Source organism: Garra rufa, chromosome 25 (assembly GCF_049309525.1).
Source record: "Garra rufa chromosome 25, GarRuf1.0, whole genome shotgun sequence".
Taxonomy (NCBI): Eukaryota; Metazoa; Chordata; class Actinopteri; order Cypriniformes; family Cyprinidae; genus Garra; species Garra rufa.
Genome location: NC_133385.1, coordinates 3009423 through 3028381, shown reverse-complemented (window position 1 = coordinate 3028381; position 18959 = coordinate 3009423). Strand labels below are relative to the sequence as shown.

General features: G+C 31.7%; 1 protein-coding gene across 1 annotated transcript in view; it reads left to right on the top strand.

Moving 5' to 3' along the window:
- The window catches only part of nell2a (neural EGFL like 2a), a 148684-nt gene that overhangs the window by 45999 nt on the left and 83726 nt on the right, over nt 1-18959 (top strand). The window contains exons 6-9 of the mRNA XM_073831274.1: nt 1556-1628; nt 1734-1816; nt 4536-4664; nt 8759-8861. Of these exons, the coding sequence (XP_073687375.1) occupies nt 1556-1628; nt 1734-1816; nt 4536-4664; nt 8759-8861 (388 nt within the window). The remainder of the gene's footprint in view (nt 1-1555; nt 1629-1733; nt 1817-4535; nt 4665-8758; nt 8862-18959) is intronic.

The following is an 18959-nucleotide window of genomic DNA, read 5'->3' as shown; positions in this document are numbered from 1 at the left end:
AAACAGCCCTAAAAACTATTAATTAAATATATATTCACAAAAGACACACACACACACACACACACACACACACACACACACACACACACACACACACACACACACACACACACACACACACACACACACACACACACACAACTAATATATATGATACGCAAATCTAAATATATAAAAACTCAATAAAAAATACAATAATAAACATAATAAATTTAGCAACCCTAAAATACTGCAAGTAAAATATGCAAATGAATTATAATTATAAAATAAACTTGATTTTAAACATATATAATAATAATTAATAATTATAATTAATTTGCATATTTATATATATTATATATATTATATATAAATATGCAAATGAATTATAATTATTAAAGAAACTTGATTTTATATATATATATATATATATATAAATATAAATAAATATATGTTTACAAAAGAACAACAAAATAATGTAGATACTTATATAATTATAAATAGATCTACATAATTATAAAGTGTGTGTGTATATATATATATATATATATATATATATATATATATATATATATATATATATATATATATATATATATGATACACAACCCAAATATATAGAAACTAAAAAATGTTTTCAATATGTTCACTTATAATAATGTAAAACTCTTAATCAAAAATATTGTGAAAATTGTGAAAAAGTATTACAATCTAAAACAACTATTTTCTATGTGAATATAAAGTAAAATGCAATTTATTCCTGTGATGCAGCCTGAATTTTCAGCAACATTACTCCAGTCTTGTGTCACATGATCCTTCAGAAATCATTCTAATCTTTACTGTCACTTTTAATCAATTTAATGCATCCTAGATGAATAAAAGTATTAATTTCTTTGAAAAAAAAAAAAAAAATCCTTTGATCTGCATACACGTTTAACATCAAGGTAAATGCAATATTTAAATACGAACACCTACCAGGACTAATAAGATCATGTTGATTTTAATAAAGGATCATCTCCACATGGCAACCGACATCAGCCGGCCTGAATTCGGAATAAAATGTGCGAGTTTGATTCGACACGGAGATAAAACCTCTAAATATAAGCCGCAAATCGAAGCTAAGAGAAAAGCAATATGGCTTAACAGGTGCTAATCCAGAGAACATGTCCTGAGAAAAGGTCACGCTCATCCGCGTCCTTCGCTTCGCTCTCTTATTAGTGTTTTCAGCGCTCAAGCTTTCTCTTCATATTCCGCCCGACAAATAAAAGCAGCCTTGAACATCTAAAAGCCACCATTTCAGATTTTACCCATGATGCTCGCTGCTGGTGACTATATACAGGGACAAGCTGTTTTCTAATCCACGATAATAACACATTTTTTTGGGTCAGAACGGCATGCCGTTAATTCATTAGAGCCGCTCAAGGTCATTGTTTGCTGAGAGCTCGTTGAACAAATTCTCTCAATCCTATTTAACTCCATGCAAAGAGCCATGAATGCATGTGTTTAAATGTAATTAATATTTCTCCTCTGATCTAATCACGTTGTTGAATAACCTCTGTGTGTGTTTTTGATGCAGGGAGTGATGCAAGACGTTCAGATCCTCGTAATGCCTCAAGGATACATCACGCAATGCCCCGACCTCAACCGCAGTACGTGCCGCTAATTAGTTTATTTGTGCTTGTAGAATTGAACATATGCAACGGTTCAGTCATTGTGTTTTTACTGAATGCATCTGGTGTGTGTGTCTATTGTAGCCTGTCCAACCTGCAATGACTTCCACGGACTCGTGCAGAAGATCATGGAGCTCCAGGACATCTTGGCCAAGACGTCGAGCAAGGTGGCGCTTTGTTTCTGTCTGACACAAAATTCACAGTTTTAATAATTGGCTTCATTTCATCTGCTCAAGTCACAGTCACACAACAGAGGAATTGCATTCGTTTTGAAAGCATTAGAGCACAAAATGCAAATTCTGTCTTCATTAAGTCATGTCTCTCCAAAGCCGGGCGCTGCTGTTGTCAATGCGGGAGCATTTATAAAGGATCTCTATCAGATTCATCAAAAATAACTCTGTTATTAATTTGCCACTCGTTGAGATGGAAAGGCCAGAATACTGTACTGTATCTTTAAATAAACTAAATATAGTGGAAAAAAATTGATGAAAAAAAAAAACATTTTAGCACTGTATTTCACAAACAATAAAGAAGAAAACACAAGCAAACATTACATTTTTGAAGTTTAAAGACTTAAACAGTTTTTTAAGTATCAAGGAATACTATTAAAGTTACTATTATATAAATACTATTATAGTTACTATTATAGTATTAATATAAATACTTTTATAGTTTACTATGAATGTTTTGAATTAATTTTTCATTTTTATTTCAACATTTTGTCATTTTCAGTAGTTTCAATTAAATATGGTATTGTAGCTAGCTGAAATAAAATGTTTATAAAAAGTTTATATGTGTATATTTTATTTATATTTTATTCTAAATATTTTTATTTTTTTTCAGTTACATTTTAATTGTACTGAATGTTTTCCACATACTATATAACTATGGTATTATAGTTAGCTGAAATAAAATATGTTTAAGTTTTTTATATATATGTATATTTTATTTAGAGTATTTTTATATTTTAAATTTCCATTCTATTTAAAATTTTAGTCATTCATTTAAAATTTTACTTTTTTTGTGATTTCGTCATTTTAATATGTACAATATATATTTTTTATTTAATATATATATTACATTTCAGGTTTAGTTTTATTTTAGTTCACAAAGTTAAAATGTAAGTATATAGATAAAAAAAAGTCAATTTTAATTTTAGTAACAAAAATGTTTTTAATGTATTGGTTTTTAAATACATTTTGAATTCTTTTTATTTTAAAATTTTCCATTTTCATTAGAATTTTAGTTAGAATTTTTGTAATTTTTTTGTGTGATTTTGCCATTTTTAGTAGTTTTTTGTTAATATATAAATATATATTTAAAAAATATCATTTTTTATTTCAGTTTTTTTTTTACTTTAGTACATGAAGTTAAACTAAATGAAAATGAGAAATGTTGGTAACCTGCTGAAATACAAGTTTTTATATTGATTGTATTTATATTAAAGTTTTTATTTTATTTTGAGTAACAAAAATGTTTTTAATGCTTAATAAATTATAGTTTTTAAATACATTTTAAATTCTTTAATTTAATTTTTTTCCTTTTTCATTTTAATTTTAGTTACAGCTTTAATCAGTTTGTTATTTTGTCATCTGTATTTTTTTATTTTATTTAAATTATTACTTTTTTATAATTTTTTGTTTATTTTAGTACATCAAGTTAAACTGAATGAAAATGAGAAATGATGGTAACCTGCTAAAATAACATTTGAGTTTTTGTATAGATTTCTTTTAAATTAAAGTTTATTTTATTTTGAGTAACAAAAATGTTTTTATGCTTAATATATTATATTTTAAATACATTTTAAATAAGCTTTATTTTTATATTTTAAATTTTCATTTTTTTTTACAGCTTTCGCCTTTTTTATTAAAATTTCAAAATTTCAAAATTTTCAAATTTTTTATTACTTCATTTAAATATATATTTTTTTAATTTCAGTTTTTACTTTATTTTAGTACATTGAGTTAAACTAAATGAAAAATAAAAAATGTTGGTAACTAGCTGAAATAAAATGTTTAAAATTTTAAACTAGCTGAAATAGCAAAATTTTATGCTTAATATATTATAGTTTTAAAATATATTTTGAATTAGTTTTATTTTCATTTTTTTGTTGTTGTTGTGTTTTTGCCATCTTATTAAGATATATATCAGAATTTTATTTCACATAAGTCTATAAGTTATTTCATTACATCCAGTTAAACTAAATTAAAATAAGGAAATAAAACTTGTGGAAATTTATATTTTATTTTAGTTTTAGTTTTTTTATTCAGTTGTATTTATTTTATGTCTATATTTCTGGTTTTAATGTTAATTTCAGTTGTAGTTAACTTTAATACCCCAAGACCGAGTTTACTTCAAAAAAAAAAAAAAAAAAAAAAAATTACACTGTACCTAAATATATAGGAGACATTCAGTAATAATATCATCTAATGTTTATATGGGTAATTCATACTAAAAAATGTAATGTATTATAAAAACTAAAAAAATCAAGTTCTGCATCTTGTTTGGTAGATTCAAGAGTTAAATTGGTATTAAAGAATATTTTGGACGTCTCAATCTTGCTCTGCAGCGAGCTGGCAATAAACGCTGCGTGCTTCTCCTCTGTTTGTTTGACAGATGAATCCGATCCCAGTTTCTGCGAACATCTGGCTGGTGTCTGTGCTGTGAATTTAAAGGCTTGTTTATGGTGTTGTAATAACTCACAGCTGCCAACCGCACACAAACTCCACCGCTGATGAGGAAAAACTCTTCTGATCAAGCGTGTCTGAATAACACACGCTTAATGAAAAATGCAAACGGACGATCGCAAATAATCAATCAACGGCAGGCGTTTTCTGTCAGAAAGTGAGTTTAATTAGGGATGCGCTCTTTCTTATCGTCCTGCAGCTGTCTCTGGCCGAGGAGAAGATGAAGGGTCTGGACTCGTGTTATTGCGAGCGGACGTGTCACGTGAAGGGAGTCACCTACAGAGAGGAGCAGACCTGGACCGACGGCTGCAAGAACTGCACATGCTCGGTACATGACTTACAAATCATTACAGATTACGAGTTAGTAACCTAATCCAGGGTACTTACTTTTAGATTACTTTTTATCTAACTAGTTTTAAACTTATAATTCATAATCAATAATACATTTCATATTCAAATTTAAAAAGTATTAATACATTTTTTATTATGGTTATAGTTACCATTTTAGCATTTTACTGTATTGTACTATATGTGACCCTGGACCACAAAACCAGTCATAAGTTTAAATTTTACAAAACTGAGATGTATACATCATATGAAAGCTCAATAAATAAGCTTTCTATTGATGTGTGGTTTGTTAGGATAGGACAATATTTGGCCGAGATACAACTATTTGAAAATCTGGAATCTGAGGGTGGAAAAAAATCAAAATACTGAGAAAATCACCTTTAAAGTTGTCCAAATTAAGTTCTTAACAATGCATATTACTAATCAAAAATTACATTTAGATATATTTACAGTAGAAATTTTACAAAAAGTCTTCATGGAACATGATCTTTACTTAATTTCCTAATGATTTGTGGCATAAAAGAAAAATCAATAATTTTGACCCATGCAATGTATTTTTGGCTATTGCTACAAATATACCCCAGCGACTTAAGACTGGTTTTGTGCTCCAGGGTCACATATAGTTATACTATATCCTTATAGTAATAGTTATCATTATAATTACGGTTTTGAAATCATTAAAGTTATAGTTATTATTGTGGTTATAATTATCATAGGTGTATAAACATAAGAATATTTATTGTTATGGTTATCATTATAGTTATAGTTAAAAAGTTATAGTTACCAGCTAAGTGTTGGTTATCATTACAATTATAGTTATAGTTTTCATTTCCATAATTATAGTAATAGTTTTCATTATAGGTATATTTTTTTTGTAATTTTTATAATTATAGTTATCATTATAGTTACCAGTAGTATGAGTATAGTTATAGTTATCGTTATAGTTATCAGTAAAGTGATAGTTATGGTTACGATTATAGTTACAGTTATCATTATAGATATGTTTTTCTTTATGGTTATTATTATAGTTAAAATTGTAATTATAGTTATCATTATAGTTATCAGTAAAGTTATAGTTATAGTTATGATTATAGTTATAGTTATCAGTAAAGTTATAGTTATAGTTATGATTATAGTTATAGTTATCAGTAAAGTTATAGTTATGGTTATGATTATTGTTGTAGTTATTGTTATAGTTATCAGTAAAGTTATAGTTCTAGTTCTTGTTATGGTTATAGTTATTGTTATAGTTATGGTTATGGTTATAGTTATAGCTTAGTTATGGTTATGGTTATAGCTATAGTTATAGTTATGTTATGATTATAGTTATAGTTATGATTATAGTTAAAGTTATGATTATAGTTATAGTTTAGTTATGGTTATAGTTATCAGTAAAGTTATAGTTATGGTTATGGTTATAGCTATAGTTATAGTTATAGTTATGGTTATGGTTATACTTATAGTTATGGTTATGATTATAGTTATAGTTAGTGTTGTAGTTATCAGTAAAGTTATAGTTATGGTTATGGTTATAGTTATGATTATAGTTATCTTTATAGTTATCAGTAAAGTTATAGTTATGGTTATGATATAGTTATAGTTATAGTTATCAGTAAAGTTATAGTTAGTTATAGTTATAGTTATAGTTATAGTTAGTTATAGTTATGATTATGATATAGTTATAGTTAAAGTTATGAGTAAAGTTATAGTTATGAGTAAAGTTATAGTTATGGTTATGATTATAGTTATAGTTATGTTATGGTTATGATTATAGTTATCTTTATAGTTATCAGTAAAGTTATAGTTAGTTATAGTTATTTAATTATAGTTATAGTTATAGTTATGATTATGATATAGTTATAGTTATGAGTAAAGTTATAGTTATGATTATAGTTATAGTTATGTTATGATTATGATTATAGTTATAGTTATGTTATGATTATGATTATAGTTTTCTTTATAGTTATCAGTAAACTTATAGTTATAGTGATAGTTAGTTATAGTTATAGTTATAGTTATGATTATGATATAGTTATAGTTATCAGTAAAGTTATAGTTAGTTTTAGTTATAGTTATGGTTATGGTTAGTTATAGTTATAGTTATGATTATGATATAGTTATAGTTATCAGTAAAGTTATAGTTATCAGTAGATTTATAGTTATGGTTATGTTATAAATATAGTTATCGTTATAGTTATGGTTATGATTATAGTTATCAGTTATAGTTATCAGTAAAGTTATGGTTATGGTTATGATTATAGTTATTGTTATAGTTATCAGTAAAGTTATAGTTATAGTTATGATTATTATAGTTATAGTTATCAATTATATATATATAGTTATCAGTAAAGTTATGGTTATGGTTATGATTATAGTTAACATTATAGTTATCAGTAAAGTTATGGTTTTGGTTATGATTATAGTTCTAGTTATCGCTATTAGTAAAGTTATAGTTATGGCTATAGTTATGGTTACAGTTATGGTTATGATTATGATCATAGTTATAGTTACAGTTATAGTTATCAGTAAAGATATAGTTATGAGTAAAGTTATAGTTATGGCTATGTTATGAATATAGTTATCGTTATAGTTATGGTTATGGTTATGATTATAGTTATCGTTATACTTATCAGTAAATTTATAGTTATCGTTATAGTTATCAGTAAAGTTATAGTTATGGTTATGATTATAGTTTTATATATTTATATATTTTTCTTTATGGTTATCATTATAGTTATCATTATAGTTATGGCTATGATTATTGTTATGGTTATTATAGTTATAATATAATAATAATATATATATATATATATATAATAGTTATATTTTTAAGGTGTCCTTGTTACACATTACATGCACTTACTATTATAGTAACAATTAATTATGCGTAATTACATGCAAGTGATACTAAGCCAAAAGAGATCCTAACCCTAACCATATAGTAAGTAGATGTAGTTAATTAATATTACTCAGTACTTGAATGTATCACTACTCTGTAACAAGGATGCCTTAAAATAAAGTGTAACCTCATTATTTTATTATTTTCCATTTTATTACTTAGTTATCATTTTAATATCATGTTTTTAAGATCTCGCTAACAGAACATGAAATGTTCATTAATGTGTAAAATCACATCGAAATGTTCATGTCACACTCTAGCTGGTACACTAGCTGTATGGTGTTTAATCAAGTAGCGCATACTCGTCTAGACTCTGTTTCCTCATCCAATCGCGCAGTCTGCAATTAGCTAATTAGCAGTGTGCTTGCATGTCTCTTCAAAGGTCAAACGCGACAGCACATTCCTCTGACACGCGTCCTCACCGTGTAGCAAACGTAATGTAAACACAGATGTGGAGCAGGTCTCGCTGAAAGCTTTCCCTCTCCTCATTCCTCCTCACTCATTACACATTTATTATCTGCGAGCAAGACGAATATTTTGCCGAATGCAAAGTGACAGACGGAGGGATTCTGTCCTATCTTTAGAAGTCCCTGTGCTCTTCTGACAGACGCAGGCTGGTCTCCAGCGCGCTCAGTGTGTCCAAACAGACAGCCATTGCGCTTCGGATGAGACAGGCATCCCAGTGAAACTACCACCAGGAAGTTAGTGAGATCCGGACAGTCTGTGAAAAGAACATTATCTTAATTTGACTTAAAGTGACGGATGTCATGCTTCAGGGAGACGCGAGTAAAAGGCAAAGCCTGAAAATCTATTTTTGGGATTAAATATGGATTCATGTATATACTGAATGCTGTGTCATAGAGTAACTATACTGTGATAAGTCTTTTCTGGTCTTATCTTACAGTTACAGCTATTGTTATAGTGTCTTTACACTTATTGTTAGTATAGTTATCATTAGTTATAAATATAATTGTAGTTATTATAGGTTTAGTTATTGTTGTAGGTAAAATCATTAATGAATTTTGTTGTAAATCCTTTAGCAGATCATTTAATGGATCATTTTTTCCAAAATAACTGTGTTGCATTCGTACCGTAGGAAACTACAAAAGCATATTTTGACAGCTAAAGCAAACTAGCAACTCACAAGCACTGACTGAATGTTTGAACTTCTGCAGAATGGAACGGTCCGCTGTGAGAAGATTCTCTGCCCTCTGCTTGATTGTCCTGATGGTACAACCCCGGCGTATGTGACAGGAACCTGCTGCAAAGAGTGCCAGTGTGAGTACAAACACATATACACGAGCACACACACACACACACACACACACACACACACACACACACACACACACACACACACACACACACACACACACACACACACACACACTCACTCACTCACACTCATTCACATAAACACACTCACACACTCACACACACATTTACTCACACACTCACATACACTCACTCATACTCATTCACATAAACACACTCACACACTCACACACACATTTACTCACACACTCACATACACTCACTCATACTCATTTACAAAAACACACTCTCACACTCACACATACATTTACTCACACACTCACATACACTCACTCATACTCATTCACATAAACACACTCACACACTCACACATACAGATCTGGCCATTTAAAATGCGCGCGGGAAGTAAAGTGGTCTCGCGTGACGCCGGTGTATTCCAAAGGAACACGGAAAATACAATGACATAGGAAAGACATGATCAGTAGGGGGCAGTCATGTAACGCACTGGACTGGAGCAGGCTGAAAACATTGCTGCAAACTAAAAGGTACGGTAACCTGGAGGGGACACCTTCGGTTCACTTATGTTTGTCGTGGCCACACAAATGAATTCGTAGGAACGTCATATTACTTTTTGTCATTGCCACGAGATATTAATTCCTGGGAATGTCATATTATGTCATGGCCACAAGATTATTTTGTCAAGGTAACCACATCCTTATGTTTAATGCATAAACAAACCTGCGTAACCATAACCCAGGATTATCAGAGATAGGTTTATTAATATTTTTTATTTTGAGTTAAGAAATGTTTTTATTAATTGTTATAGAAATTAATGCAATATTAAGTTATATATTAACAATAGGCAATGCTGTATATGCGAATGTCTGTGCGCGATGTAGACAGCATTCAAAAGTTTATCAAGAATTTATTACATATAAGTACTTCAAATTAAATAGCCCTGCAAGAAACATTTTATGCATCCTTAAGTCTTATCCATTAATTGATCCTTTTTTTCTGTAATAAATGTATTATTCGTTTATATTCAGTATGTCCCCCTTAATTTCGATCTCTTAACATTCCGAATCTAAATGATAAATGCTGTCATGCCATGAAAGCTTTGATTATACTATATGGCATATATTCATTTTTAGTCTAATTATAACCTATATAGTGTTTCATTGTCGAATGAATCATTCACGTTCCATTTGTAAATCGTATGGTCACACACGGGCATTAATACAATCATAAAGTCAAAACTTTATTGGCATAATTGTAGTTCACAATATTTGCTAAATATATGCCAAATAGCATATATAAAGTTATTTAGGTTAAGCGATTCACAATAAAGAAAAAAGTAGATAGCTCTAAATCACTTATTATTTATTCTTATTATAGGTTATTATTATTTCAATACCTGGTTAGGGCTATTTATTTTTAACGCCTGACAATTATGCCAATTACGTTTTGACTTTTTGATTGTATTTATCCCCGTGTGTGACGATACATGATGTTTTCATTTACAAATGAAACTACGTGAATGATTCACTCTTCAGTTATTTGTCTATTAGTTAGACTAAATAAAATACAATATATGTTAAATTTAACCTTTAAACTGCATTCCAGTAAAAACCCCAGTCATAGCACCTTTACAGTATCATTTACATTCAGAATGTTATGTAACGAGATCAAAATGAAGGAAAAAATAACGAATACAAACGAATAATACAAATATAATGGGAAAAAAAGAAGGTCAGTCAATGGACAAGATTGTGGGATGCATGAAATGTTTCTTGCAGGGCTATTTAATTTGAAGTAGGCCAACATGTAATACATGTAAACACTTGTGAAAGCTGTCTACATTGTGCACAGACAGCATTAGCATATACAGCATCGCCTGTATAATTATTTAATATTGTATTAATTTCTATAACAATTAATATAGGCAAACAATTTCTTAACTCAAAACGAAATATCTCAAATAATTCTGGGTTACTAATGTCACGCAGGTTGGTTTATTCATTAAACTCGTGGCCACGAGAAATGCATGTTGAGCAAAAATACATTTCACGAAAATAATATAAAGATTACAAAACAAAGAAAACAAATGGAATGAGGGATATGCTTTAAAGTTCACGTAAAAGCCAAATATTAAGCGGCATCCTTCATGTTTTCTTTAATCAGCAAATACTTAACATTTTTGAATTATATTCACCTTCTGTTTTTATGACAATAAATTTTGAATTTTGAATTCTTATTTTTTTTTTTAGAAAAACGTCCGAACACCGGTCTCAAAAGTAGAAGCGAAAGTCTTGTTTCCACCAGCGCGGAATTTTTTTTATTCACCGTAATTGATGGATGTCTAAAACAAAAATAAGGAGAATCCTAAAACATATATATTTCTTAAAATAATAACATCTGAACTTCATACACAACAATACGGCAACGACTTTACAACAGGACACATTGTTTTATTTTAATTTTATTTTTTAGCTTGTACACCAATGGATTTCTGATGTCGGGATATTTCAGACTGCATCTCCACAGCTTAATCACTTTAGTATTAAACATACGGGTCAGGAGGCGGGTCGGGTACAGTATTCATTTTTTTTATTCTGCGGTCCGAGTTGCGGGTGGGTTATTTGAAAACGGTCGGGTTCGGGTTGTTTATCCACTGACCCGCGTGTCAGGTTGGACACTAATCTTTTGAAAAAAGTGGAGCGTGTGAGGAAAGCTTTCCCCTTCTCCCTGGCATGCATTTGAATGCTGAATTCGAAATGCAACTGAATGCAGTCGGAATCCGCCCCCAGCACCCCCAAGTCTCCAAATGTTGATTACAACAAGGCAACAGACAGCATTCAACACCCCACCCCACCCCCACTCTGCCATTCATAAACATTTCGCTCTTTATACTGCATGCCGCTTAACTCTGATGCCTCATTAACGGCTACTTTTCAGAAAACTGAAAAAAAAAAAAAAATACACTTCCCTTTGGTTTCCCAGAACAGACTTAAGCCTAGTTCCAGGCTAAAATGATGTAAATCGGAGCTGTTTAAAGATGAAAAAAAAAAAAAAAATTTTTACTGATCGTTGGTCGGAGATTCAACCCGCAGTTCGTGACTGGAAGCTGTTAAGAGAAAGACTTAATGAACTTCTCCGAAATAGAAGAACTACTTTTCCACTTAAAAAAAAAGAAAAAGAAAAAAAGGTGGAAAAAAATTGCATAACTCACTGGAGCACTTTTGATACTTAACAATTGTTGTATTCGTTGTCAGTCATATAGGCTAAGCTTTATTGTTTTGAAAAGTGAGCCTTCTGTTTATTTGTCTAAATTATTTTCTATATTAGGATATAATACTAGGCTATAGTATTTATGGACATTAGGCCAAATCTACATGGGTTTCTTCCCTTTCACTTCAATTAGTTTTTAAGAAAAAAGAAAAAAAAAACTGCATGGGCAGTGCGTCATAATAATGTACGGCATCAAAATGTAAGAACAATCTAAAGACAACAATAATAATAATAATAATAATAATAACAATAATAATAATAAAATTAATTATTAACACTCCTAAAAGTACAGTATAGTGCTCAGATACACTTACGGTAGGTGACCTAACCCTAGTTGATACTTTATTTCAACTTTTCAATTATTTCATTAATTAACTAATAAACAAATGCCTTTCCGATATGATATAAGTGAAAAGGGAGACGATTTCGAAAATGATTTCACCAAAAGGCGGATGCGAACTCGGGTCTCCCGCGTCAAAAACGATATGTTACTCGTATTATCACTTACGCCACTGAAAATGTTGCAGTATAGCCGTCTTTTGTAATATTTGTAAATATGGAGTATTTGCATTGTGTAAAAACATTAAATAAAAGGCACCAGACTACAGAAAATGGCATATACTAAAGTATTTATTTTTCTGGGGGAGGACCCACCCACATTTATTTTGCTTCCGACGCCCATGCTTGATGAAGTATAGTCTACAGGATATAACAATAAAGTACTTTTCCAGTCCCGATTCCACAAGGTTTTATTCCGCATCCACCCGCTCCCGCTATATTAACTATATTATTCGCCCGCTGCCCATTTAGAATAAATTTCTAAGCACCAAAATCGCAGAAACAAATCAAAATAATAATAGTAATAATACTAATAAATAAATTAATTAATTTTTAACTCTATAAAAACTGTAGTTTATATTTATCCTCTCCATTTCTATTCCTCTCTACTCAAATTAATTGTCAGTGTATCTAAAATTGTGTATCTTAGAAAAAGAAAAAGAGGAACTACCTCTTAAACATGCATATCTTAATTTGATGTTGCTTTAAAACGTTGAAATATATAATGTATTTTATTCTGAAGGTGAAAGTGGTCCAGTTATTTAACTGCCTGCGGCGCCGTCAGGATCACGTTTTTTTCCCCCTTTTAATTAAGTGGATACAGCTTACAATACTCGTTCAAGAGTAAGGGATTGCTCAAAACTATGCTATTTTACATATTTCTGTTATTTGTGTACAATCACAACGAAAAAACAGATGTGTATGCTATTTGTAAAAAAAAAAAAAAATGTAAACAAGATGCTGGTTCAAGGGCGCGTCACAGAAATTGCCTACAATTCTGCATATAGGCTTGCTACTTATTAATTTTATTTTATTTCGTTTTGTTAAATTATTATTCATTAAGAAATTTATATTTCGCATTTGGGCATTTTTATTTATTTTACATACAGCTTTTTTTGGTTTTCTCTGTGCATAAGATCTGCGCGTGATGTTCTGATGTTTATGCTGCTTTTTGCTTGTGTACAATTAACCCCTCAAAACGAATTTAACTGTTATTAATGTGTCACAGCCACGTTTCAATTTAAATGTAATTTAACACAATCTTGTCGTTAATAATAACTAAACGCGTCGGTTGTCGTTTGGAAAAAAAAAAAAAAACAGAAATTAACATTTCTATTTTCAATGCAGTCTAATAAAAGTTCAACAGGAAAAAAATAAAAGAAAATAATAATAAAACTGCTCCTGCTTATGAATAAATTTTTGCTTGATGATGAAGTATCTAAATAGTCTATAGGATATAACAAAGTGCTTTTCCAGTCCCGCTTCCACGAGGTTTTATTCCGCATCCACCCGCTCCGCGCTATATTAACTATATTATTCGCCCGCGGCCCGCTTAGAATAAATTTCTAAGCACCAAAATCGCAAAAATACTGTAGTTTATATTTATCCTTCCCATTTCTATCTGTCTCTACTCAAATTAATTGTCAGTGTATCTAAAATTGTGTATCTTAGAAAAAGAAAAAGACGAACTACCTCTTAAACATGCATATCTTAATTTGATGTTGCTTTAAAACGCTGAAATATATAGCCTAATGTATTTTATTCTGAAGGTGAAAGTTGTCGAGTAATTTAACTGCCCGCGGCGCCGTCAGGATCACTTGATTTTTTTCCCCTTAATAAAGTGGATACAGCTTACAATACTCGTTCAAGAGTACGGCATTGCTTAAAACTATGATATTTTACATATTTATGTTATTTGTGTACAATCACAATAAAAAAAAAAAAAAAAATAAAAAAAAAAAAACGTGTAGGCTATTTGTAAAAAAAAAAAATTGGAAACAAGATGCTGGTTTAAGGGCGCATCACAGAAATTGCCTAAAATTCTGCATATAGGCTTGCTACTTATTAATTTGTTAAATTATTATTCATTCAGAAAAGAAAAACATATATTTCTTATGTGGGCCTATTTTATTTATTATTATATATAGGTTTATTGGGTTTTTCTCTGTGCATAAGCTCTGCGCGTGAGGTTCTGATGTTTATGCTGCTTCTTGCTTGTGTATAATTAATCCCTGAAAACGAATTTAGCGGTTTACGTCAGTTGTCGGTTGGAGAAATAAAATAACCGAAATTAACATTTCTGTTTCCGATGCAGTCTAATAAATGTTCGTCAGGAAAACAAAGAAAGAAAACAAAATAACAATACAACTGCACCTGCTTATGAATAGGCTATCTTTTTGCTATTGGTTTGAACCATAATTTCAGGAAAGAGGAATCATTGAACTATTGTACTGGTATTTGTGACCAACGCCCCCTAGAGCTGGCCATGGTGTTTGGCTACAGAATGTTGTTCCTTGCGCCACCTGGTGGATATTATATGAAGTGCAACAACGTTGTAAAAAAATCTAAAAAAGCCGCTGCGGCAGGACGCGTGCCCACGCGTGCCGAATTGCAGGCTGCCGCGTGAAAATAGACGCATTTTTAATGGCCAGATCTGTACATTTACTCACAAACTCACATACACTCACTCATACTCATTCACATAAACACACTCACACACTCACACATACATTTACTCACACACTCACATACACTCACTCATACTCATTCACATAAACACACTCACACACTCACACATACATTTACTCACAAACTCACATACACTCACTCATACTCATTCACATAAACACACTCACACACACTCACACATACATTTACTCACACACACTCACATACACTCACTCATACTCATTCACATAAACACACTCACACACTCACACATACATTTACTCACACACACTCACATACACTCACTCATACTCATTTACATAAACACACTCACACATACATTTACTCACACACTCACATACACTCACTCATACTCATTCACATAAACACACTCACACACTCACACATACATTTACTCACACACACTCACATACACTCACTCATACTCATTTACATAAACACACTCACACACTCACACATACATTTACTCACAAACTCACATACACTCACTCATACTCATTCACATAAACACACTCACACACTCACACATACATTTACTCACACACACTCACATACACACACTCACACATACATTTACTCACAAACTCACATACACTCACTCATACTCATTCACATAAACACACTCACACACTCACACATACATTTACTCACACACTCACATACACTCACTCATACTCATTCACATAAACACACTCACACACTCACACATACATTTACTCACAAACTCACATACACTCACTCATACTCATTCACATAAACACACTCACACACACTCACACATACATTTACTCACACACACTCACATACACTCACTCATACTCATTCACATAAACACACTCACACACTCACACATACATTTACTCACACACACTCACATACACTCACTCATACTCATTTACATAAACACACTCACACATACATTTACTCACACACTCACATACACTCACTCATACTCATTCACATAAACACACTCACACACTCACACATACATTTACTCACACACACTCACATACACTCACTCATACTCATTTACATAAACACACTCACACACTCACACATACATTTACTCACAAACTCACATACACTCACTCATACTCATTCACATAAACACACTCACACACTCACACATACATTTACTCACACACACTCACATACACACACTCACACATACATTTACTCACAAACTCACATACACTCACTCATACTCATTCACATAAACACACTCACACACTCACACATACATTTACTCACACACTCACTCATACTCATTCACATAAACACACTCACACACTCACACATACATTTACTCACAAACTCACATACACTCACTCATACTCATTCACATAAACACACTCACACACACACTCACACATACATTTACTCACACACACTCACATACACACACTCACACATACATTTACTCACAAACTCACATACACTCACTCATACTCATTCACATAAACACACTCACACACTCACACATACATTTACTCACACACTCACATACACTCACTCATACTCATTCACATAAACACACTCACACACTCACACATACATTTACTCACAAACTCACATACACTCACTCATACTCATTTACATAAACACACTCACACACTCACACATACATTTACTCACACACTCACATACACTCACTCATACTCATTCACATAAACACACTCACACACTCACACATACATTTACTCACACACTCACATACACTCACTCATACTCATTCACATAAACACACTCACACACTCACACACACATACATTTACTCACACACTCACATACACTCACTCACTCATACTCATTCACATAAACACTCTCACACACTCACACACACATACATTTACTCACACACTCACATACACTCACTCACTCATACTCATTCACATAAACACTCTCACACACTCACACACTCACACACACATTCATTTACTCACACACTCACATACACTCACTCACTCATACTCATTCACATAAACACACTCACACACTCACACACACATACATTTACTCACACACTCACATACACTCACTCACTCATACTCATTCACATAAACACTCTCACACACTCACACATACATTTACTCACACACTCACATACACTCACTCATACTCATTCACATAAACACACTCACACACTCACACATACATTTACTCACAAACTCACATACACTCACTCATACTCATTCACATAAACACACTCACACACTCACACATACATTTACTCACAAACTCACATACACTCACTCATACTCATTCACATAAACACACTCACACACTCACACATACATTTACTCACAAACTCACATACACTCACTCATACTCATTCACATAAACACACTCACACACTCACACATACATTTACTCACAAACTCACATACACTCACTCATACTCATTCACATAAACACACTCACACACTCACACATACATTTACTCACAAACTCACATACACTCACTCATACTCATTCACATAAACACACTCACACACTCACACATACATTTACTCACAAACTCACATACACTCACTCATACTCATTCACATAAACACACTCACACACTCACACATACATTTACTCACAAACTCACATACACTCACTCATACTCATTCACATAAACACACTCACACACTCACACATACATTTACTCACACACTCACATACACTCACTCACTCATACTCATTCACATAAACACTCTCACACACTCACACATACATTTACTCACACACTCACATACACTCACTCATACTCATTCACATAAACACACTCACACACTCACACATACATTTACTCACAAACTCACATACACTCACTCATACTCATTCACATAAACACACTCACACACTCACACATACATTTACTCACAAACTCACATACACTCACTCATACTCATTCACATAAACACTCACACACTCACACATACATTTACTCACATACCTCACTCATACATTCATCACCTCATTCACATAAATACCTCACACATACATTTACTCACAAACTCACATACACTCACTCATACTCATTCACATAAACACACTCACAAACTCACATACATTTACTCACAAACTCACATACACTCACTCATACTCATTCACATAAACACACTCACACACTCACACATACATTTACTCACAAACTCACATACACTCACTCATACTCATTCACATAAACACACTCACACACTCACACATACATTTACTCACAAACTCACATACACTCACTCATACTCATTCACATAAACACACTCACACACTCACACATACATTTACTCACACACTCACATACACCACTCACTCATACTCATTCACATAAACACTCTCACACACTCACACATACATTTACTCACAAACTCACATACACTCACTCATACTCATTCACATAAACACACTCACACACTCACATACACACTCATATTCATTTACATAAACACACTCACACACTCACATACATTTACTCACACACTCACATACACTCACTCATACTCATTTACATAAACACACTCACACATACATTTACTCACACACTCAATATATCACGCATAACTCATTCACATAAACACTGTCACACATACATTTACTCACACACTCACATACACTCACGCATACTCATTCACATAAACACTGTCACACATACATTTACTCACACACTCACATACATTTACTCACACACTCACAACACTCCACTTACTCATTCTCATAAACACTGTCACACATACATTTACTCACACACTCACATACATTTACTCACACACTCACATACATTTACTCACACACTCACATACA